The 23,538-nt window shown below is 40.2% G+C and overlaps 1 protein-coding gene across 1 annotated transcript in view; it reads left to right on the top strand.

The window, feature by feature from the left end:
- The window catches only part of LOC137291107 (nuclear factor 1 X-type-like), a 136,812-nt gene that overhangs the window by 16,011 nt on the left and 97,263 nt on the right, over positions 1 to 23,538 (top strand). The window contains exons 2-3 of the mRNA XM_067822388.1: positions 13,307 to 13,462; positions 22,523 to 22,898. Of these exons, the coding sequence (XP_067678489.1) occupies positions 13,307 to 13,462; positions 22,523 to 22,898 (532 nt within the window). The remainder of the gene's footprint in view (positions 1 to 13,306; positions 13,463 to 22,522; positions 22,899 to 23,538) is intronic.

Here is a 23,538-nt window from a genome sequence, read left to right as displayed (position 1 = left end):
CCTCTTCCTTGGCCTCGGCCAGGCAGAGCCGGCGGCTGCCGCCCTTCTCCACGGCCGCTCCAGCACTGAGGTCCGCCTATCGTTCCTTTGAGGAATTGTATAGGTGTGCGGCCCGGCAGCTGAGAGTAGTGGTCCATTCAGCTTACCTTTCTGCTTTGCAGGGGCAGCTGTTGGACCATGGGAGCGCATGGGAGAGTCGTCGGCAGTGTTGGTCCGGCAGCTTACTGACGTGCACTCTCATCTGGCGCGGGACAGCATTAGGTGCTGTGCCAGCCAGATGATGGGGGCTGTCATGGGGTTGCGTCGGCTATGGTTGTCCGTAGCCAGGTACTCCCCCGCTACCCAACAGGCACTTCTCGCTCTGCCCTACAGGTTGGGATCTTCCCTCTTCCCTGGGGCTCTGCAGGTTGTGCGGGAGGCCGCGGAGGCTGTTAGCACTTTCAAGGACTCTAAGCCCTTGTTAGAGCAACCCTCCTCGTCTCGCCAATGACCTCCCACTCTTGCTTCGGCTTACCCTTTGGCGCCGGCGAAGGAGGGTGCTAAGTGGACTGCTCCGCTGCAGCACAAACGAAGCAACAGGGCGAAAGGCAAAGGCAAGGGGCCTGCGTTGCAGCAGTTGCAGCAACAGCAGCCTTTTCGGGGCAAAGGGAAGCCTGTCCCGGCTTCCCGTTAAACTTTTGCCCAGAGCCTTTGGTGTCCTTCGCACAAGCAGACGGAGAACTGCCGAATGTGGGGGTACATTGCCTTGCGCCAGAAGTCCCTGTAGGCGGCAGACTGTCACTATTCCTTTCGGAATGGCAGGCAGCCACTTCAAATCCCTGGGTCCTGTCCACAGTCAGGGATGGCCATATGCCACAGTGGAAGCGAGACCCTCCACGCTTCTCAGGGATTCGGCACACTCCGGTGCCGTTCTCCCGGGAAAAAGCAGAGGTCCTCCGTGCCAAGGTCCAGTCGTTACTGGACAAGGCTGCCATCGAGGTGGTTCCAGAAGGTCAACAAGAAGACGGGTTTTATTCCACGTACTTCCTTGTGACCAAGAAGGACAGAGGGTTCAGACCTATCTTGAATCTCAAGGGGCTGAACAAGCTCATAGAGGTTCCGTCCTTCAGGATGGAGACACTGCGGTCAGTGATCTCTTCCGTGGAGACAGGGGATTGGCTCAAGTCAATCGATCTCAAGGACGCTTACCTCCATGTTCCGATACACTCCGAGTTCAAGAAATACCTTCGGTGTTCGTTCGATGGGAAGTGTTATCAGTTTCGGGTTCTACCCTTTGGCATCTCCACAGGGCAGGTGTTGTCATCCGTACCTGGACGATTGGCTTTTGAGGGCCCTCGGGCTCCTGTTATCACACGATACCACACAGCAAGTGATGGACATCCTGTTGAAGCTCGGCTGGATCATCAATCTCAAGAAATCAGACCTGACCCCCACGCAGGATCTGGTGTTCTTGGGGGCACGGTTCAATACGGCTCAGGGGATTGTTTCTCTAGACCCAGACCGCATTGTCAAAGTTCAGAGAACTGTTTTTCAGTTTCTGGAGTTCCCCAGGGCCACAGCAAGAACTTGGCTTCATTTGCTGGGCACTGTGGTGGCTACAGTGGACGTGGTCTGGCGTGCGAGGTTGAGGATGCGACCCATTCAACAGGCGTTAGCCCAGTTGTGGTCCCATGCGGAGAACTACGAGACTGTGCTCGAGACTCCCGCTTGGTTGATTCCTCACCTGCGGTGGTGGACGGAAATCGGAAATCTGTCCAGGAGGATCCCCTTAGAGACACCGACACCTTCCCTCACGATTCAGACTGACGCATCCCTCACAGGCTGGGGGGCGTTCTGGGCAAACTATCAGTCTCGGGCCGTTGGGCCGAGGACGAAGTTACCCTACACATCAATGTGTTGGAATTGAGAGCAGTCCGCCGGGTGTTCGAGAGCTTTGTGGAGACAGTGCGGGGTCAAGTGGTTCGCCTAGAGATGGACAACTAGACCGCTATGACGTATATCCTGAAGCAAGGCGGCACAGTTTCTCCGTCCCTCCTTCAGGAGGCATGGCAGTTTCTGCTGTGGTGCGACCAGTTCGACATTCGGGTACTTCCCGTTTATCTCCCGGGCGTAGACAACGTCCGCGCGGATGCGCTATTGAGACGTATACTAGCCCCACATGAGTGGATGCTGCATCGGGGGATATTCGGGATTATTTCCCAGTTGTAGATCTGTTTGCCTCTTGGGCGACGAATCAGATTCCTGTGTTTTGCTCAAGGATACCGGATCCGAGAGCGATAGCCAACGATGCCTTTCTGCTCGATTGGACAGAGTGCTGTGGGCGTTCCCACCAGTTGCTCTGATCTCACGAGTCTTCTCGCAGCTGACCGCACAACCAGCTCGGCTACTTGTGCTTCTGGCACTGCTTTGGTCGGCTCAAAGCTGGTTTCCAGTAATTCTCAGGTTTCTGGCTCAGCCTCCTGTTCTATTACCCTTTCGACCGGACTTACTATCCCAGAACGGAGCGCCACACCCCAATCCCAGGATTCAGTGGGTGGCTTGGCCGCTGTCCGGAATCGCCTCCATGCGAGAGGAATTCCTGCACCAGTTGCAGACACAATTCTGGCTTCGCGGAGGGATTCGACGAACGTTCAATATGAGGATAGATGGGCCTGTTATGCGCGCTAGTGTGTCGACAGGGAGATTCTCGATCCCTTTTCTGCAGATCTAGTATCTGTGTTGGAGTTTTTACAATCTAAACTGGAAGCCGATCTGGCCGCTTCTACAGTTAGAGGTTACTCCATGGCAATCTCTGCCTTCCACATTCCTGTCGATGGTGCATTATTGGGGCAGCACCCTCTAGTTCAGCGCTTCCTTGCAGGCGTGGACAGAATCCGTCCGTCTGTCCGGCGGATTAGTCCCCCGTGGGACTTGCCAGTCGTTCTTGATTGGCTGTCCGGTCCTCTTTTTCACAATCTGTCGGCTCCGTCCCTCCAGCTGTTGACATGGAAGACTGCTTTTCTTGTGGCGGTAACTTCTGGCAGGCGGGTAGGCGACATACATGCTATGTCCGCCAACCCTGAATTAACGGTGTTTCACAAAGACAGAGTGAGCATTCGATTGCCAGATACTTACCGTCCTAAGAGAGATAGCATCTTTCACGTAACGGCGCCTATTGAGCTTCCTGCTTTCACGCAGCCTTCGCCGCCCGGTACCTCTCTTCGACGTGCTCATGTCTTAGATGTCCGTAAGACCCTTAAGGCTTATATCAAATGAACAAAAGACATTAGGAAGAATGATCAATTGTTCTGCTGTTATGGTGGCGGCAAGGCTGGCCTTCCGGCGAACAAGCAGACCATATGTAGGTGGCTTGTCTCTGCCATTTGTATGGGATACACCTCGAAAGGTCGTACGCCCCCTGAGGGTTTGAAAGCTCATTCGGTTAGGGCTGTGGCGACGTCTAAGGCATATGCGTCTGCCTTGCCCATTGAGGAGAACTGCTCTGCGGCTATTTGGAGCCGATCGAGCACGTTCATGCGTCATTACCAGTTAGACAGACAGTCAAGCGAGCGTGCTCGGTTTGGCCAGTCAGTTCTCAGTCAGTGGGCAGGGCACGAGTGCCCTAGCCGATTGAGCTACCCTTGCATTTGACGAACGATCATTTGACATTGTAGCTGTAACAAGTAGACTGGTGGCGGTGTCTTACTGTATACTTTCCATCTTTTTATCCAGGTGGTGGGCTCTATTATGGTGGTGGTATTTTTTGCTTTACCAGTCGAGACTGTCTGAGTCCTTCCCTAGCACCCTGACTGTCTCGGCTCCCGTTTTTTGAGAAAAAAGGGGATGGGGGTACAATTTTTTAGGCACCCTACGGCTTCTCGTAGAATGGTAGGGTTAGACCGTGTAATAGCCTGCCCCTTGTCCGCACCCCCGCCGCAAGGCAAAGAAGGTCACGTGACCAGGTAAGTTTGATTCCTTGTTACTTTCAGTTCGTAATAAAGGTTATCATCTTATGTCAGGTTTATGAGCAGACAGAATGCCTCTCCTAAGATCAGTCTTTAGGAGTCTGTCTTATGCTTATAAGTACCCCAAGGAGGATCTCTATGAAAAAGAATCGAACAAACCTGTAGAGGTTGCAGATTCTTTGAATAGAGTCCTCCTTGGGGTACGGCCACCCACCTCCCCACATTCTGTCTGTATTGCTTACAGAACGGAAGTGTTTTGCTGGAGGCTATAGTCTGAAGAGTTACCTGCTCTTGGCTGTCACGGGGCCAGGGGCCCTGTAGGGGGGTCTCACAAGACAAAAACGATGTTTTTTGTTTTGTATATATTTTATTAAAAAAATATAGTTACAACTGTCGCAAGAATTTAAAGAACATTTAAATGCTTATAAGTACCCCAAGGAGGACTCTATTCAAAGAATCTGCAACCTCTACAGGTTTGTTCGAGTTTTTGGCAACACACTCGGCATACCACTGTGTAAAGTGGGTTTTCATGGCAATCTTGAAGGAGGCATTCACAGACAAATCCATCGGCTGCAATTCCCCTGTACATCCAGCCGGAACGAATTTCCAAACGAAATGTTTCTGCTTCAACAAGTTCAAAAAAGAGTCGCAGCGATGTGCTGCAAACACATCAAAAATTACAAGAGTTTTCTGTCTAATGGGCAATTTCAAGTTCTTTTTGACTGATTTTGTATAAGGCACCAGTATGTTTTCAACGTAGTCCAGCATACTTTGCTCACAACTCCAGTGATTGGCTGTGTGTGTCACGTGCCAATCAGCTGGAAATTTGACCTGGGCGTGGCACTTGTCTGTCACTCCTTGATAGATGATTTGCGGTGAGAGGAGTTCACCTGTAGCAGTACTTCCCAACACCGCTGTCACCTCCCGCTTGTCTTCAAGACCTACGATCTCTACTGACTGACCATTTAAAGGTGTTTAATTCCGGATGTTTAAAACAAACAATGTGACACTGAGTTAATAATTAATTACTGAGTTAAGACAATGAACTATGTATGTCAAGGCATGTGTGCATAAGCACCCTTTGATCTTTTCATTATGACTGTAATCCCCACTTACACTGGTAAATCACGTGATCAGTCATGGTGGGCAGCACGTGTGTATGTACATCGCTATTGTCTTTGGGAGGTGTGCTTTTTACAAATTATATATTGTCAACAATTCCACTTGGTTTTACAGGAGGTGGACTCGCAAAACAAACAAGACGTAGAATTGACTGGGTTGTTTATCTCGCAAAACATTCACGACGGAGAACTTTGTCGATTTACAGTAATGTAATGCATCTCATTGTTGCATTTGTAGTAGTATATCTGTTTAGTCACGCCAATATTGTGTGAAGGAAACCAAAGGCTTGCATTCGCCTCTGTTCCTATTTCATAGTAAGTGTGGTTGCAAATGAGAGAAAAGCCCAATCATTTTTAAGCTGGCACCCATGGAACATAAATTGACGAGCAAAGACAACTGATTGTGGTGTTGTTTCAGAACACTTAACATACTGTCACATTAACATGATTAAGGGCATGCTAGAATACTGTCAAGTGCACAATGCTCTCAAGGTATCTGAGCCATGGCACCAAGTGTAGTTACAATTCTTTGATAATACTAATCAGTAATCGTTTGATGTAGCTGGTTTTTCTTCTAGATATGCACTTATCTATTGCAAGGTCATCAGACAATAATCGAGACAACAAGCTTTTTCGAATGCCTTCATTCATATACAAATGAACATTAAACATAATTTGTACAAACAAATGATTATGATTTCTTCATGGCGTCTTATGGTCCTTTCATTTATTTTGCCCTCAATCTGTGGTTCATCTGAGTGTTTACCATTTGGGTAAAAGGAAAGTCAAGGAGAGAGACTTGGGACGGATGTTAAGTTTGATTGCAGATTGTACAGTTTTCAACACCATTACTTTGAGGATTTAATGACAGTTTGAGCTCAACTGCAAGGGTGATTTAGTCATTATTCCAGGCTAAACAGGCGTCTCTAAACATTTCATTAAGACAAGACCATAACTTTACAGAGGAAGGACAGAAAACAAAATAATTCCTGATAACACAGCCATACCCAACATGACCATCTAAAGTTTTGCAGTGAAGGTGCTGGATCATCTCTCCATCAAGGAAGATGAAAATCATGGAGCATGCTATATTCCCAAGCATTTCCTATCAAGCTCTTGAATGAAAATTGAGATGAAGCTCTACAGGCCCTTTGAGTTGAAGATTGGATATTTCATACACCTGCAACAGAACATCCACAACAAAAACAAACCATGTAACAATGACTGTTGGGTGCTGTGTTGGACCTGAAGTATGTGTCTGTACCACCAGCCTTTAGTACCCCCTTGGTATGAAGCGTGAAAATGATCCTTCTCCACTTGCACAAACAGATTTGAATGCAATTGTAAGACACCAGGGATTGAAGATGTGAACCAGGGCCAAAATCTTCAATAGTGGAGGTACAAATTTCTTTTAACGCAACTCCTGTTTACGGTTTACTGTCTGCTAACATGCATCGCAGGAACTGGTTACATGGCTGTTATCACCTGAGAGTTCCAATGAGTGAGAAACTGGCATCTAGGGTGACAAAAGCCCCTCCAGATCTGCGCAGTTGGAAACTGATGACATGCATCAACCACGTCAGCGAGCTTGACTACCCGATCACATTAGTCACCTCTTGCGACATGCATACTCACCTTTAACAGCAAGCATGGGTTGTTCTATTCTATTCTACCCCGGATCTTCATGGTTCAGAAATCTTGAGACTCTCAGATAATTCAGTGAGAATTTAGATGACTGAACATTAGGATTTTATTTTTGGAGTGGGAAAATTCACTTTTATTTTTTTTCTTTTTCTTGGAAAAATATGACAGACAGATTCTTAAAACGAGAAATGAAATTTGTCGGGCCTGAAAGAAATGTCTTCGCGTGATCACTGCATATTTTAGCATATTTGGTTTAGCTTTTTGGCAAATTGTCTCTTGAAGGTGGTGTGCATAACCAAGAACATTCATGTACTGTACATCACAGTACATGGTTTACTGAACAACTACATATGGGTCTAATGGATCAAGCAGTTGATAGATGCAGATTTAGAGGAGTCTCTTTATTTAAAGACAACAAGCATTCATACAATAAGAACTGTTTGTATTATTTTTTCTGCTGATATCTGTAAGTAACAGGGGAATAGGAAATGCCAGTATACAAGACAAAGTGTTAAAGTAATATTGTGAAACAACCAGTTTTTAGTTTTCACTGGACTATACTTTCAGACAAGCTTAAGAAAAATGATAACTGTCATTTGAACTTGTGAATCTGAATAGTGATGTAGTCCATTTTACCATTAACTTGATTAAGGGGCAGAGTGTATGCAAAGCAATAAGCTGCTAAGAAGCATTTCCATCTACTCCCGCTTTTACTTTACATACACAGCCCAATACAACTCCCAAATTATTTTGTGTTTCACGATAAGGCCAGACCAATTTTATATCTTGTTTTATGGATTTTTGTCCTCTCATAACCTAAAAGCAGGCAGGAAAAAAATAAAAATAGAATTTCCAGTAATAAATATACCTGCCCAATACTCAAAGTATTTGCTTTTGGCAATTTATGAAGTGAATATTGGTCAAAAAACAACCTAAAAAGTATTTTCTTGTAAGTTTACATTTGTAGGAAATAAAAACATTAGGTTTTTATATTTTGAGTGGTGAAATTAATTTGTATTTTTATTCTTATTCTAGAAAAAATGTGTCAGGCGGATCCATAAGACAAGAAATAAATTTTTTCTGGCTTAAAAACAAATACCTGAAGGTTCATTTCTGTTCTAGCCAAAGTTCTCTGTGCATGAATATTATGGATGCTTTTGCTGTCCTTGAGGGCAATGAAATAATGTTATGTAAATTCAAAATGAGGTACTAATCAATAAAACAAACAAAACTTAGTAATTTGATTGCTCAGTGTTTGTTTATCTGCTGTTTGCTACATCAAATTCTATTTACCCTTCGGAAAAGTACGCACTTTCCCTGGGCTTGTGAACTTACTGGCACCCTTTGCGGGAACGCATTTACCTTTGTCATTTGTTTTGGGCAAGGTACTGACACATATACTTCTTACCAGTAGCATCGCTGGCTTTTTTTTTTAGTGCACTGTGTGTGTTGTCAGAAATAGTACCCATGTACTGAATGACATTGCAGGCAACGTGTTTGTGAATGAATGGCTTGTGTTACGAGTGCGTATTTGCTGTATATTTTGTTAATTATGTAATAATTATTATTGGGTCACATCGTTTAGTGTTTTGAATAATAATTATGATGGGTCACTTTTTCCTATAATAGATGGTCAGCACTTTAAGATTCTGGCAGCAGGCTTTCCAGAAATTACCTGCACTTGGTTTTCTATTTGCTGACTTCCGGGATTATTCAAAGGCATTCCATGTGAGTGGCAATGGTCGTGTGTGCTCAAACTTTCAGGAAATGACTGAATGTATATATAAAGGCTAGTTGCTGTGTTGGGACGGACACATTCACAATTACTGGAGTATATACGTCATGAATCACTGCCAACGCTTGATCTTCTTACCAGTCAAACCGCTCGCTGTGTTACATTCTGCATAATTGTTTCTCTCTTGCACTAAGACTTTGGTGAGTTTGCTATATTATATTTTGTGGCCCATTGCCTTAGATTTTGTCTCATTTGTATTGTATTTGAAATCGGTATTGTAAAATTGACTTGTGACTTTGTATAATTTGCTCTCTCTTTGCTAAATAATACAATATTTGAATGTTTTAGACTTGTGTTTGTTCTGTTTCGCTGGTTCCCAGGGGATTTCTTACATCATTTGTCACAGCAAATTCTTAACCGTAACTCTTGACCCTGTTTCCTGATTTTAGAGTGTGACGTGATAAGTTTCAAAGACTCTTTTAACAGTCACTTTACTAGACACTTGTATACAAATGCTTGAGCAGAAACACGATGCTTCTGAATCATTGCATAGAAAGTGAGTACTGCAAGGATCACAAAAATCATGTGAGCGAAGTTTTCAAACCTGTAGGTAGTGGATCAGTTCACTGCAAGCTCCCCTCTCTCCTTTCACAAAGTCGCACCTCATTCTAACGTTGGTTCGACAGTAATACTGTTTATATAATGTTATAAATAATTGTTTCATTGTGAATATTCATATGGGTGAGGGCTTATACAAAGAAAAACAATTTGACATGCACTGTCATCCCTGTCATCTATCAAAAAGTTTACAATACATTTTCTGTGAACATTTCAAGGCAACAAACAATTTATTTCTTGTATCTTTGAGTCACACTGTCACCTGAACTTGCATATAGCATTCAGTCATCCTTTAGATTTTGGAGAGAGTAAAATTATGTGATCAGCCTACCAAAACTGGATATTTACAGACTATCTGTGTTAATAACTTGAGTATTTATGCACATAGCTCCTACACTGCATAAAACAAAATGTTTCCATTTGATTATATTTATTAAATAGTTCCTAACAAATATAAATATTGATATGTATAAATAGGTTTTAATTTAGAATTGTTGCCTCAAAATAATGTATTTAGAAAATAAATAACAGATTAAACAAACATATTCTTATTTGGAAACAATATATTTTAACTGACAATGGAAATGACAGAGTCAGTGTTGCCAAATATGAAATGAAGATCATGTCATGTTAACCATGTCACTGATTTTCATCAAATGTATGTTTTGACAAACTGTCCGGTATATTGAAAAGAAACAGGCTTGGCGATAGAACTGCACTGGTTGTCAAATATATATTATAGGTAAAGAAAAGTACTCATGTATTTTTGAATTGTCCCGTAGTAGTTGGTTGTTAGTAAAGAACTAATGATCCCTGAACTAGTAATAAATTTCAGATCATATCGACCCAAAATTAACCAACCATTATGACTGTCAACAGTTGTGACAGCCATACATGGTAGTACACTTGGTCTGGCCTAGTAAAGTAATATTTGGCAGTCGTGCAATTTTGAGCCAGAAATGGTTCATCAGCAATCGCATGTCACCAGAAATCTAGTAACGGAAGTAGCACCTTGCAAGACTTACAGGCACTATACTGTTGTGGGACAGTGTGATATACTGTCAACGTTGTTTCAACAGTTATAAATTGTCCCTGTAGATGCAATGAGACATAGTGGTGTGCCCATATTTTGATTTACGAGATTCAGACAAACATCTGGAGGAGCTTATTCCAAAATTACCAAGTTCAGAATTTTCCATATTCTTTTTTATAAGTATGTTATGATAGCGGTCTTGGGTCCAAGTGAGGGTTCCAGTGAAATCCCTTATCTAACTAGCGTGCTGGTCTGCTTGAGGGAATTAACTCAGCAAAGAGTCCAAAGTCACTAGTAGCTAATTACAATTTTATTTACAAGAAATAGAATAACATGGGTTGCCACAGAGAGTTGGTTCAACCCTCTGGGCTGAGATGTAGAGCTGACCTGTGTTGGGAGTCTAAATCCTACTGATGGACAAATGGAGGTGGAGACTATTTAGCTAAAATTGAAACAATACAAAGATTATGATTTGCTGACTGATACAAAAATGGGTGTAACCTACATTAGCCGATGAAATACAGAATAAGCAAAATGGGGTGTGTCCTACCAGAACAACTTCAATGACCAGACAGGGGGAGTACTTAATCTTTTATTCCTATTTTAAGTGGAATTAATCTTATTGGCACATTTAATGGATGCTTGACTCCTTACTCTAGGTTGGATCTTTAACGACGATTAACTGGTGTTTGCATAATGTTATTTTACTGTAGGTGATGGCATGTTTACCTCATCAAAGCAGTTTATTAAACTGTCTAGACATAATCCTTGCCTTTGTGAATGGTTTGTCTTACAGTGGAGTTCTGTTTACCCTTTTTCAATATAATGTCTGTGAGATAAGTTTTACTACTATTGACAGGAATCTTTGTCTAAGCTATTACTGATACATGATGAAACTAATATTCTATATTTATATTTTCCTAATATTTGAATGCTAATGTATTGCTTGTACTGGTTACAATTAATAATGAATTTTGGCATGAATTATCATTTCATGATAAGTATTTGGGATGGAGGGATGTATTGGATTTCATCTCACATTTCATATCAAGTCACCAGAAGACCAGCATTGTGTATGTTGATCATATCCTGCATAGGCCCTATATGTTAGCTGGATTGATGTTACGGAATGAATATTGCCATCATTGGGTTTTTTGCTGTCATCACTTGTGATTATTGCCTCTGAATTTGTACTTCCACACATTTCAGTAGTGCCTTAGTCATACCTTCGCTAGTAATACTGTTATTGTTGATTTGTACTGATTTGTGAACTTTGTTCATTTTAAGATACAGTTGTTAATTACATGAGTACAATTAGTACAAATGTATATATTTTGTTGCTGTGAAAAAATATGATGTGGCTGCATAAATTTTGTGAAGAATACAGGGATTCAAAAATATGATACCACAGATGTGGTAAACTCACAGAAAAATTAAATTTCATTTCCATTAAAATCCACATGTGTTAATTTCTGAAACTTTATCTGTTTTTCATTGAGATATATTAGTTATTAATTCACACTTGCTGTTGACATTGATGTCAAAAAAAGATAGAGTTACTTCTCTTGGTTTTAAATTTGTCAAAGAGGAGCACATTTACTTAGAGCTAGCCTGGGTTCTTTATAAGCAAGTTATTATGTTGCAGTAGAAGTTTACAAGTACAAATGTGTTTAATATCTTTACCTGGTCTAAACATAGTGCCATTGGCAACAAGCCTCTCAAATTAAACATGTTTCTTGTTTTTTCACAATTTTCAGCAATTGCTGCAGTTAGATTATAGTAAATATGTCACATAGATGTATTTCTAGTCTCTTCAGTAACAAAACAAATAGACAAATAACTCGCGTCAGAAATCCTTCATAAATACATACTTTACTTAACAAAAAAAGAATATAGTATAATGTAAAGAAGCTGTGAGACCTTTGTTTCATTTACTGAAACTGTGGAAATCTAGGCTTTCCACATAATCTCAACTTACATGGACTTTCTTGCATATATTTGTTTCAGGGTCTGTATGACACACTGCAAAACAGATAACAGTAATACAAGTAGAAATTCAGAACAGTCGCAAGATAGTGGTACAGTTAAAATTCTAAGACAATGATGATGAAATAAAACATGAGAGAAAATTAATTCCAAGTAGGCAAAAGCAGTTTCTTTGGGTTGAATATGACAGTAACACAATTTCTATGACCGTTCTGTTTGTAAAAAATATCCATCAGTGAGTTCAAGAAACGGAAGAAAATATGTTTAATGTTGATTGCAGTAATATCAGACTTGATTAATTGAAAAGTTACATTATTACCCATACAAGCTAGAATACACAGGTGATTGTTTTTGTGATAATTGCACATGTGCTTTTCTCATTATTGAGTGGTAGTATGGAACTACTTTTCACGATCCAAGTTCATTGACAACTGTTAACGATTCATTGATAATTATAATGTGCTGTACTGACACATTTTGAAATGAAAACGATATAATATATCATTTGGTACCACTTGAATAATGATATATACGTCATATGAAATGTGTTCAGAAGGGTATTGGATGAAACAGCCAAAGATTTGGATTGCTTGATTTAGATTTAGATAGGGGCTGTTTTTTAAAGCACTCCTCTGTATCATTTTTTCAAAAACATTGAGTCCAGATAATCAAGCTGGCACTGATTAAAATATATTGGGAGTTGACTCTTGTGTGATCATTCAGTATTTAATTTCTGGTTAAAAGGGGATGGTTGTTCTTGAATACGAGCAATTGACCTTTTTTAAATTTCTGGACACAACTTCTTGCTCTGATGTATCACTTTGATATTTAATTGTGCATTTACTGAATATAACCTTTGCGCAGAAACTACAGCAAAGACATATCCTTTGTGCATTCTTGTTTGCCCATGTTAAATATTTCTTAGCAAATTTGATGTTCCTGGAAGATTCATGTTTGTTTCAGAGCCTTATTTTTCATTAAGTCTTGTTTCACATATTGATGACCCAATAATCTGATTTTGCTACTTCAGACAAATATATTCAGGTGAGCTAAAGAACCTTTATGCCTGCTTTTGTAATTTGTAGTGCAAATTGATTGCAAGTTTCATCTCTTACAAGCAGGATCCCCCAATTTTCATTGTCAATTTCAAACAGAGATGATTTGTGCTTTTTTCCATACATGTATGCTCCTTCATTAAAACTTCTTTTTGTTTTTGTTCTTATAGGATGAATTTCACCCGTTCATTGAGGCCCTACTGCCGCATGTGAAGTCATTCTCATATACCTGGTTTAACCTTCAAGCCGCCAAGCGTAAATATTTTAAAAAACATGAAAAAAGAATGTCAATGGAAGAAGAAAGAAGGGTAAAGGAAGAACTTCAGGTAAAAAAAAATAAATGAGAATGAAATATGACTAATATTTTGCATGTTACCTCTATTGATTATGGGTAAAAGTGAAAATGTGCTGTAGCTGCAACTTTCACAAATTCAACATCTTCCCGAGATGAGAGTGTTTGCTATTTTGTGTCAGACTGTAGAGATATCCTTTGAGATTGCTGTTATTATTTCAAATAGTTTACCAGGGATAACCAGCATAGCAGACAACTTCTATTGTTCCAACAATAAGACTGAAGATTTCTTCCTTTACAACCAATCAAAATATTGCAAAACAGCTGCATTTCACTCGCACAGTAATGGAATACTTAATATTGTGTAACATGAAACAGTAGGTGTGATGAAGTATTGCTCTATTTTCAGTCACTTTTATAAGCAACCCATGTCAGAAGTGTCTTAAGAAATTTAACACAGCTCCAGCTGGTCCAGCTATTCCAAAATGCCACTTCATCCTTCTCCCCTTCTTGGACTGCGAAGATGACTCCTTAACACCATTTTTCACACACCCGTCACACCAGTCAGGGAATACCTGCCATCCGATGCTGCCCATCTTTGTGATGATATTAGATCTTTATATGAAAGAAATTGTCCCATCCTTAAAATGGCTTCTACCTTGTCTGCTGTGTCTACTTCTTTGCGGTTTTTACTTGAGGATCAGGCAATGGATATGTTCTCTGAGTGAGAGAGTGAGTTTAGTTTTATGCTGCACTCAGTAATATTCCAGCCTTATGGTGTTGGTCTGTAAATAATCGAGTCTGGACCAGACAATCCTGTGATCAACAGCATGAGCATCGATCTGCACAATTGGGAACCGATGACATGTGTCAACCAAGTCAGCGAGCCTGACCACCTGATCCCGTTAGTCACCTCTTACAACAAGCATAGTGGCCTGTTTTGGCATGCATGGGTTGCTGAAAGCCTATTCTTCCCCAGGACCTTCACGGGTCGGATGTATTCTCTAACATTCCTTGTTGTGATGTGGAAGAAAATGTTAAAACAAGTTCAAGCAGGCCTTTGGCTTGGAACATGCTGCCCTACAAATAAGCTGTTTTACTTTTCAAGTGATGGACCTCTTAGCAGTGGAAAGATTTTACATTTTAACAGTGCTAAGTTACATCACTTGCCCGACAAAGATGAAATGTGGCATGCAGGTTCATCCCTTTTGAACCATTCGCAAATGGAAGAATCCATGTATGTATGGGATTATCTCAGTCGAGGTATTGAACATTATACGAGTAGATTCTGTTCATAGATTGAGTGCAATACGATCAAATCTAAATAATGTAAAAGCAGTCAATGTCACATTTGATGCACGTTCTGCACTTCTACAATGACAATTACACTTTCACAGTTAGAAATGAAATATCTGGTACATGGAAAATATAGCTTGTATCACTGGACATGTGTAAAATAACAATTTACCGTTAATAATTTACATGCTGGATTGTGAAACTGAAAACGAAGGTCCGAAGCTGGGATGTTGAAATGAAGTCCAATGCCTGATGAATTGAAAATGTGAAAAAAACAACCCACAATTGTCTCCCTTGAGGGCTATAATAGAGAATGCATATCACTAAGGAGATTTTGTTTTAGAAATAAACGACAGTAAATTCAAAATTCCTACATTCCAACCCCCTAATAATGAAGGATAAATGAAAACAATTACTTTATGAAATTCAAATAGAGTCTACACAGCTGGATGTTGTTTCAAATGGTCACTTCTCATGATCATCATTCTTAATGATAAGACATAGTTTGTCCACAGGACGCCGCAGTGTCACATTTTGTGTCTTCACAATCACAACATGAACAGGTCCCTTTTTGTCTGGGAAGGCCTCAAGGATTCGTCCCAAACCATCATGAGGTCCATCACAATAACAATATCATTCAGAGCAATGTTCTTCTGTTCACGAGTCCACTTTTGTTGCTCTTGCAACATTGTGATGTATTCTTGTGACCATCGGTGCCAGAAGACATCTGAATCTGTCTCCATCTTTTTCTGGCACAGCAGTCATCTTTGCAGAAGAATCCGGGAGACATCAGAGAGTTGATATGTAATAGGAGCAGGTGATTCAGTGTCAGTGGAGTCACTGGACACTATTGTGATTGGGCGATTGTTTATGATCAATTCCAACTCACAAAACACTGTTCGAAAGCCTTTGTCATCCAAGTGAATTACTTGGTCATGTAATAGAGAATACAGGATCTGTCTGATAGTTCTAATCATCCTTTCCCATATGCCACTGTGATGTGAACCTGAAGGTGGACTGAACTCGCATACTTCCTGTGTCTGTGTACACACCTTGTTGATTTGATGAAGATTCCACCTTTTGATCCCCCTCTCATTTCCTTTTCACATCCAACAAGCTTTGTGCCATTATCTGATCTGATGCGTTTCGGATATCCTCTTCGAGGAAAGAAGTGATGGAAGGCATTGATACAAGAGTTTGTGTACAGGTGCACAGCTCTCACCGTCAGGCAAGTAAATACGATGTCATTGCATCACTGTCGCACGACCTCTTTTAACGTAACACAGCCCAAAGGAATCGACTCCTACACTTGAGAATGGAGGCTCTGGAGTAAGTCTATTAAGTGGAATGTCTGCCATCTTCTTTATCTTATCTTGAGCACTGTACCTTCGACAAACGATGCATCTGGAGATAATACGTTTCATGAGGTACCCAGCTCCAATGGTCCAGAATTGCTGTCTCAGTTGCTCCCTTTCCCATATGTGCAGCACATTTTATGACAGTCTTTCCCAATCAATTCTGACACATGAGAATTTTGGGGCAACAAGACAGGATGCTTTACTTCATATGGGATTAGTGCATTAGACTGTCAACCCCCAACCCTTATCACACCATTGACAAGAACAAGATCTAGTTTTCTTACTTGTTTGTCGAGTCCAGATCGTCCTGAACCAGCACCTTGCAATGTGTGAAGAAGCTGTGGGAATTGCCTTTTCTGAAGGTACTGAATGATGGCTTTCTGAAACATCAGAACTGTCAGGTAAGTAGTTTCTTTTGTAGGCAAGGTGCACTCTTCTTGTTCCAGGTGAGACTTTTTTCCATGTTTTCCATGTATTTTCCTTGGCAGAGTTTCTTTCAGCAACAAGAACACGCTGACAATCTGTTTCAGTTTCATACATGAAGAGCTGTAGTGGAGAAGTCTATCAACTGAATCTGCACATTTACTTGTCACAGCAGTGCTTAGGTTTCTTTACTTACTTTGGGATGATTAGGGCTGATCCCTGGTGGTTCAGTATGCGATGGTCACTTACTGTCAGGTTTCCAAAGGAATGAGGATCCATGAAACCAGTGTCCATCTGAATAAATGCATCAGCCAGATTCGATTGAGTTCATATGTACTGCCATTGCCAGGGTTCTGAGCCATCTCTAATACTGTTGGTCACAAATGTTCTGAAGCGAGAAGATTCATTCTGGATATACCTTATTGTCCTCATACTGTCTGTCCAAAAGAATGTTTTGTTCAGCTCATATAGTAATTCTTTCTTGATAATGTGAACCAATCGTACCGCTACACAAGCAGCTGTCATTTCCAGTCTTGGGATGGTAACATGATTCTGTGATGCTACTCTGGCCTTGGACATAATCAGTATGCAGTGGATTCTGTCAACGTCTGTGGTGAATCTAAGATATGTTGCTACACTGTATCCTTGATTGCTGGCATCCGCGAAGATATGTAGCTGACTATAAGTCTCTGCATCAAAATCACATGGCTTATAGCATCTTGGAATACTGATTTTAGTCATGCAAGGAAGGTCTGATATCCACTGTTTCCAAACTTGGCAATTGGAACTAGTAACTTTTTTATCCCATCCAAATCAAAGATGGCACATGTCCTGAAGTAGTATCTTTGCTTTCAAACGTTCCTAGTGTATACTGATGATACTACAGACAGTACCTTTATTCGGGTGCACTCAGTCGATTTAAGGTTGACTGTAAATCCATTTCTCTCAACACGTCTTCACTGTTGCTTGTCCACTTTGTAAAATGGAAACCACTTTTCAGTCACAGTTGCGTTAGATGTCAAGTAATCTGATCTGTGATATCCCAGGGTTAAAGTCTTTCTTGTTATCGTAGGAAGTTTTCAGCAAAGCAGCATTGGCCCAACTCAGAGATGAAGTGGTGCCAAACATGTGAACCTTCATTCTGTACTTTACAGGTGGTTTGCTGAAGTCCCCATTTGGCCACCATCGCAAGCGTTTGTATTTCCAGTGATGTTTAGGTACAAGAACTTGACAGAACATGGAATCTATATCACACATTTCTGCATAGGTTTCCTGTCTAAATCTCATCAGAATCCCAATCAAACTATTGGTAAGGTCAGGACCAGAGATTATCACATGCAACGTCTTCTTGGGATGGTACAGCCCATGATGTTGAATGTATCACTTCTGTCATTTGCTGGGTTCTGGCTTGTCACTAGGAATAGCTTCAGCATAGCCCTACTCACACATCTTCTCCATGAAGGCAGTGTATTCTTGATGAAACTGTGTATCCTTTTCCATCCTTTTCGTGAGTCCCGTCAACCTCTTGTAGGTGAGCGAAAAGTCATCTGGAAAGTGTACTTCTTCATCTTTGAAAGGAAGGTCAATTTCATAATGTCCATCTTACAGCTCTCTCCATGAAGACTCTGTCTTTTTGTGGAAACTGTTTTTGACCTTCGATCACCCTTTCTGGAAAGTCAGTATTATGCGACTGTTGTACCATGCGATCCAGTTTCCGAAGTACATTAAACACTGGAACTGCAACTATTTCTGTGGATCTTGGGAACTGTGAAGGCTCATTGGTCATTCCATGTCTTCGTAGGTTCCACAATGACCATCCTATTCCTAGACAGGTTCTTGTTGCACGTGGTGAATGTTCCTGTCCTATTCTTACATCCATTGGTGTGTAGGCATCTGCAATGTTATTGTCTACCAAGAGTCCAACTTCAACATCTATTTGAGGGATCTGAACATCATGGAGATGTGACCATTGAGAAATATCTTCCATGATGGGAATCCGTGCCTTTGACACAGGTAGCTTGTCGAATATGTACAGAGTTGGCAAGTCCACATGACTATCCACCAAGAGACTACAAGCTGACACTGTATGAGCATCAACTATTGTAGGGTGGCCCATGCTGTCGATACTTATCTCCATTGGTTTTCTGCTGACACCAAGGCCTAGATTTTCTAAACTAGTTGTTTCATCAAGTCTTTGGTACAAGAGGAAGCACTACTGCCAGAATCAAGAAAAGCATATGTCTCTACACCATTTATTCCTCCAGTCATCCTCAGCTTCACTGGAACAATCACCATAGTGCAGGCACTGTCTGCATGGTTCTGAACTTCTGGTATGAGTCAGGAAGTTTCATAACAAGTCTTTCCAGGTTTTCCTTGTTATCCAAAACATCGCCTTTTGGTCATCAGGTTTAATAGTTGGCCATTCCTATGCCATCTCTGTGAGGACACTAAAAATAATCTCTGCATTACCGTACCTTCCTTTCAAGTTTCAACTCCTTCACAGTACCCTTTGTCATCATTTAAATATCCACAACTGCTAATAATACTCTTAGCTTCTCCAGAGGTATACTGCTAGAGGTAATTCAAAAGTTCTTCACAATCATCACTATTCATCATCATCCTGGTTTTGAACTGTCTCATGAATTTCTGGTACCGCTGAAACCCATAACTTCTGACACTGGTTTCTGGAGCTTTTGAACAACTGTTGCTATCACCTTTCCTGAGGAGTCATCCATAGAACTGGTTGCTTTTCTTCTTGTAGCTGGATCAGGTCTCCTGTGATTAGTGACATCATCCTTGCAAGTGGTATGGTTCGTATTTCTGAGGAAAGATAAATTTTCAGTCTTGATTTCACTTGAAACAAAATGTCAACTACTGAGAATATCCTCTTCAAAATCATCAAGCATGCTGCGTCGAGCATCTGAAATAGGCATCTCAGTCTTTCTGTCCAGCCTTTCCTCCTCCATTTTCAGCCTCATTTTCTGAATTACCAATTTCTGTTTCTCTTCAAGTGCTGCTTCCTTTACTTTCAGTTCTGCCATTCTCTGCTCCTCTTTCAAGCATGCTGATGAAACCTGCCGAAGTTACAGATCCTTATCTCGATGAATTATCTTAAGTTTAACTTCATGTCATTCTCTCTGGCTTGTTTCTGCCTCTCTATTTCCTTATCTTGCAACCACTTGTCTACTTTATCTTGAAATGCTGCTCCATGTTATTAAATGTTTCTACTGAGGAAAGTTTTGCATGAAATACCTCTGAAATGTTTGCGTCAGGTCTCTTAATTAAACTGGACAGAACACCTCAAGAATTTCAGTTAGCCAGTCTGTACATTTTGTTCTGACATGTTCATAGTCTGTCTGTTCACTCTCAGTTTCTAGCAGTGGCGAAAGTGTCCTCTCTACTTTAACTAGCCTGGCACATGGTTGTTGTTCAAGTTCTTGCTCTTGATTTCTAAATTATGTCGTAAACCTTTAGGTGTCAAAGTTCTTTTTCATGTAGATTTATCTGCATTTAGGCTCAAATGTGAGTCACTGTTCCCTTCCTCAGCCATTGTGTAGACACAGCCGTTACTACTGGGTTGAACTGTTGAGCTTTATCAATGGCACTGCCAACAGAGGTTCCGCCCTCACAAGACAGTCAAACTGCAGTGCAGGAAAAGCATGCTTAGTGCAAAATGTCAATATTATTGGTTTCTAGGTTTCATTAATATCACTTCAAAATGACAATTCAGAACCTTCATTTCTGTTTAATCCTGTCAACAGTCGAGGTATTTGACGTTATACAAGTAGATTCTGTTTGTCGGTTGAGTGCAATACAATCAATTCCAAATGAAGTAAAAGCAGTCAGTGTCACATTTGAATACAAGTTCTGCACTTCTACAATGACAGTTACACTTTCACAGTTAGAAATTAAATATCTAGTACATGGAAAATATAGCTTGTATCACTGAACATGTGTAAGATAATAATTTACCATTAATAATTTACATGCTGGATTGTGAAAACGAAGGTCAGAAGCATGGCAAATCAAAAATGTGGAAAAAAACGAAACCGAATTATCTCCCTTTGAGGGCTATAATAGAGAATGCACACTGCTAAGGAAATATTTTTTAGAAATCAACAAGAATAAATTCAAAATTCCTACAGCATGAACTTGAAAATTCTTCTGACTGCTTACAAGTGGTACCATTACCTGGTTTCTGTCTTACCTGAAAAAACTACTACACACATACTCTATATCTAGATCACTTCAGTCGCAGCAGAAGCATCTCTTTACAATTCCAAAGTAAAAGACAGTCATATTTGGTAAATGAACCCCTCGCCTACACTGCCTACACCCTTCAGAATAACTGTAGTTGTGCTCTTCCATCAAAAATAATCAAAAGACGTAACTCTTTCAAAACTTGAAAAGATATTTGAAACCTGAGCTCTTTCACTTTTCTAGACACTTCTGCACCATTGTTTCATTCACACACTGTTAATGCTTGCCATTGACATGAGGTTGAAGTGTCATAAATGTTATTCTCCGAAAGTCTTCCACAGTGGCTTATGACATAATGTCATGTTTGCTAGATGTCTTTCACAGAAATCACTGAACCTTTGCATGCCTATTCCCTCAAATGATCTCAAATTGTTCATGAGGTTCACATCTTGATTTCGATATGTGTGACTGCACACGTACATAAAAGCTTATTGTTGCTGATACAAATCATTATTCTACAAAATAATGCAGTTGCTATTCAAGGTCAACATACTTTTGCCACTTTTTGTCAATATCATAAATTCAAAATGTTGATTTTATGTTTTGAACCCACACCCTCTGTGCTAGGTATCTAAATTGCCAGCACACAAAAGCAGCACAAAACCATACTCATTCAATCGGGCAATTAGGTGCATGACTCTGAGGGTGTGGGTTCAAATCCTGCATGTGACTCAACCCAGCAAAAGTGCTAGAATAAGTGTTTGACTAAGAAAGTGTAATTCCTTTTACAACATATTTACATTTGACCACTTTCTAAATGGCATTGTGTATTCATTGTTTCAGCAATGCTGACAGTACATTTTGTTCAGAGACTGTCATTATGAAACAGTGTCAGAGCACTAATTTTATCTTTTTTATCATTTGTATTTCCAAATTATGCTGTGAACTACATTGCAGTTCCTTAATATTCAGAGCTCCAGATAAGGCATGTGCGTATTTTATGCAATATAAATCACATTCACTCAAATTATTACAAATCTGGAAGTACAAAAAATGCATAAGAATCGCTTTGAATACCTTGCACACTTTACTCAACTAACTTGGCTTGCGAATGATACTTTGGCGTGGCGCCCAAACAGCATAAGCAAATGTTAAGTGATGCCTAAATCCTAATATTTTCACATCAATGGTGTCACATACAAAAACAAAAACATCACATACTCATCGAAAGTGAGTGGGAAAACTTGTACTACTTCATCCGAAAACAAAAACATTAAAACTTTCAAATAGTTTAATGGAATATGTCTAAAAATCTTTCCTAAACAAGAGAATATGTATAATTCCTGAAAATTTTAGTCATTACTTATATTCCCTGAGTGATTCAGGCGTTACACATATTACCTGAAATTTTCAGGGATTATGCATATTCCCTCATTATACATATTCCCTGTAACATGTACATATACCATTATAGCCATAGCCTCTGTCCGAGTTTACTGTAGTCACATGGCTTCAATGTTGAATGTTTATGGATGGCTGCTAACTATTTGGCAATATAAGAACTATTAAAAACTTATGTCTGTTGACAGGCATTATTATTTGTATGTTTATTGGTGTTAATTAGCCATTATAGATAAGAAACTCTTGGTGAAAATACTCAGTGCTAGTTACTCCTCAGAAAACATGCTATGACTCATACATAAAGAAAGATGCATAGGAGTAAATACCCAGTTGCTTGAAAAATTATCTGGAGCTCTGATATTCTATAAAAGATTTTAAGGTTGTCAGTAATTCATTGTTTGTAATGTTGTTTTCAGAATGAAAAACCTGAAGTAAAGCAAAAATGGGCATCACGTCTCTTGGCCAAATTGCGGAAAGATATTACTCAAGAATGTAGAGAAGATTTTGTTTTAAGTATCACTGGAAAAAGGCCGCCAGTATGTGTATTGTCCAATCCTGACCAAAAAGGGAAGATGCGACGAATAGACTGTCTCAGGCAAGCTGACAAAGTGTGGAGACTGGATCTTGTTATGGTCATCCTGTTTAAAGCAATACCTTTAGAAAGTACAGATGGTGAAAGGTTGGAGAAATCACCTGAGTGTATGCATCCAAATTTGTGTGTAAATCCACATCATATCAGTGTATCTGTGCGAGAACTAGATTTATACTTGGCAAACTTTATTCATAGTTATGGTGAGTATGTCTCTATTTACACATGTATTAGTTTTATAGGTGACATTGATCTGAAAATGAATCCAATATGTTTGATTGTTAGATTCACCTATTCATCTTGTAACTTTTTCAACTTTTAACTGGAGATATAATTAAGAAGGAAGAAACCATTTGAACGTTTTACAGATTTTACAGAATAACAACTGTCAAAATCAGTTTATGATGCTTTAGATCCAGAATTATGATCTCTTACACAGTTTATCACTTATGCCAAAGTCTGGTTGAAACTAGAACCACAAGAGCTCCTACTTTTTTTGTAGAAGATCAGTCATTGAACATTTAACTTTGAAGGCGTGTGTTTTCTTAAAGAAGTCACATTTACAGACAAAAACTGCATGTACACTGTTTCATTGAGCCTGAGAATTTGTTATAAGCAGACTGTCAAGCGAGTTTATATATTTAAATGGCAACATTAAGCAAAAACTTCAGAAAGCTGCTCATGTTGATCACTGGATTGTCTGGTCCAGACTCGATTATGTACAGACAGCCTCCACATAGCTGGAATATTACTGAGTGTGGCGAAAAACTAAACTCACTCACTCACTCATACACTGATCATTGTGAATAAAGGATCTTCAGGTTTTCATATTTACCAACTGCC

This window comes from Haliotis asinina, chromosome 7 (genome assembly GCF_037392515.1).
Source record: "Haliotis asinina isolate JCU_RB_2024 chromosome 7, JCU_Hal_asi_v2, whole genome shotgun sequence".
NCBI classification, from domain to species: domain Eukaryota; kingdom Metazoa; phylum Mollusca; class Gastropoda; order Lepetellida; family Haliotidae; genus Haliotis; species Haliotis asinina.
Note: the sequence above shows the minus strand (reverse complement) of the source record. Positions and strands in the feature narration are given on the sequence as shown.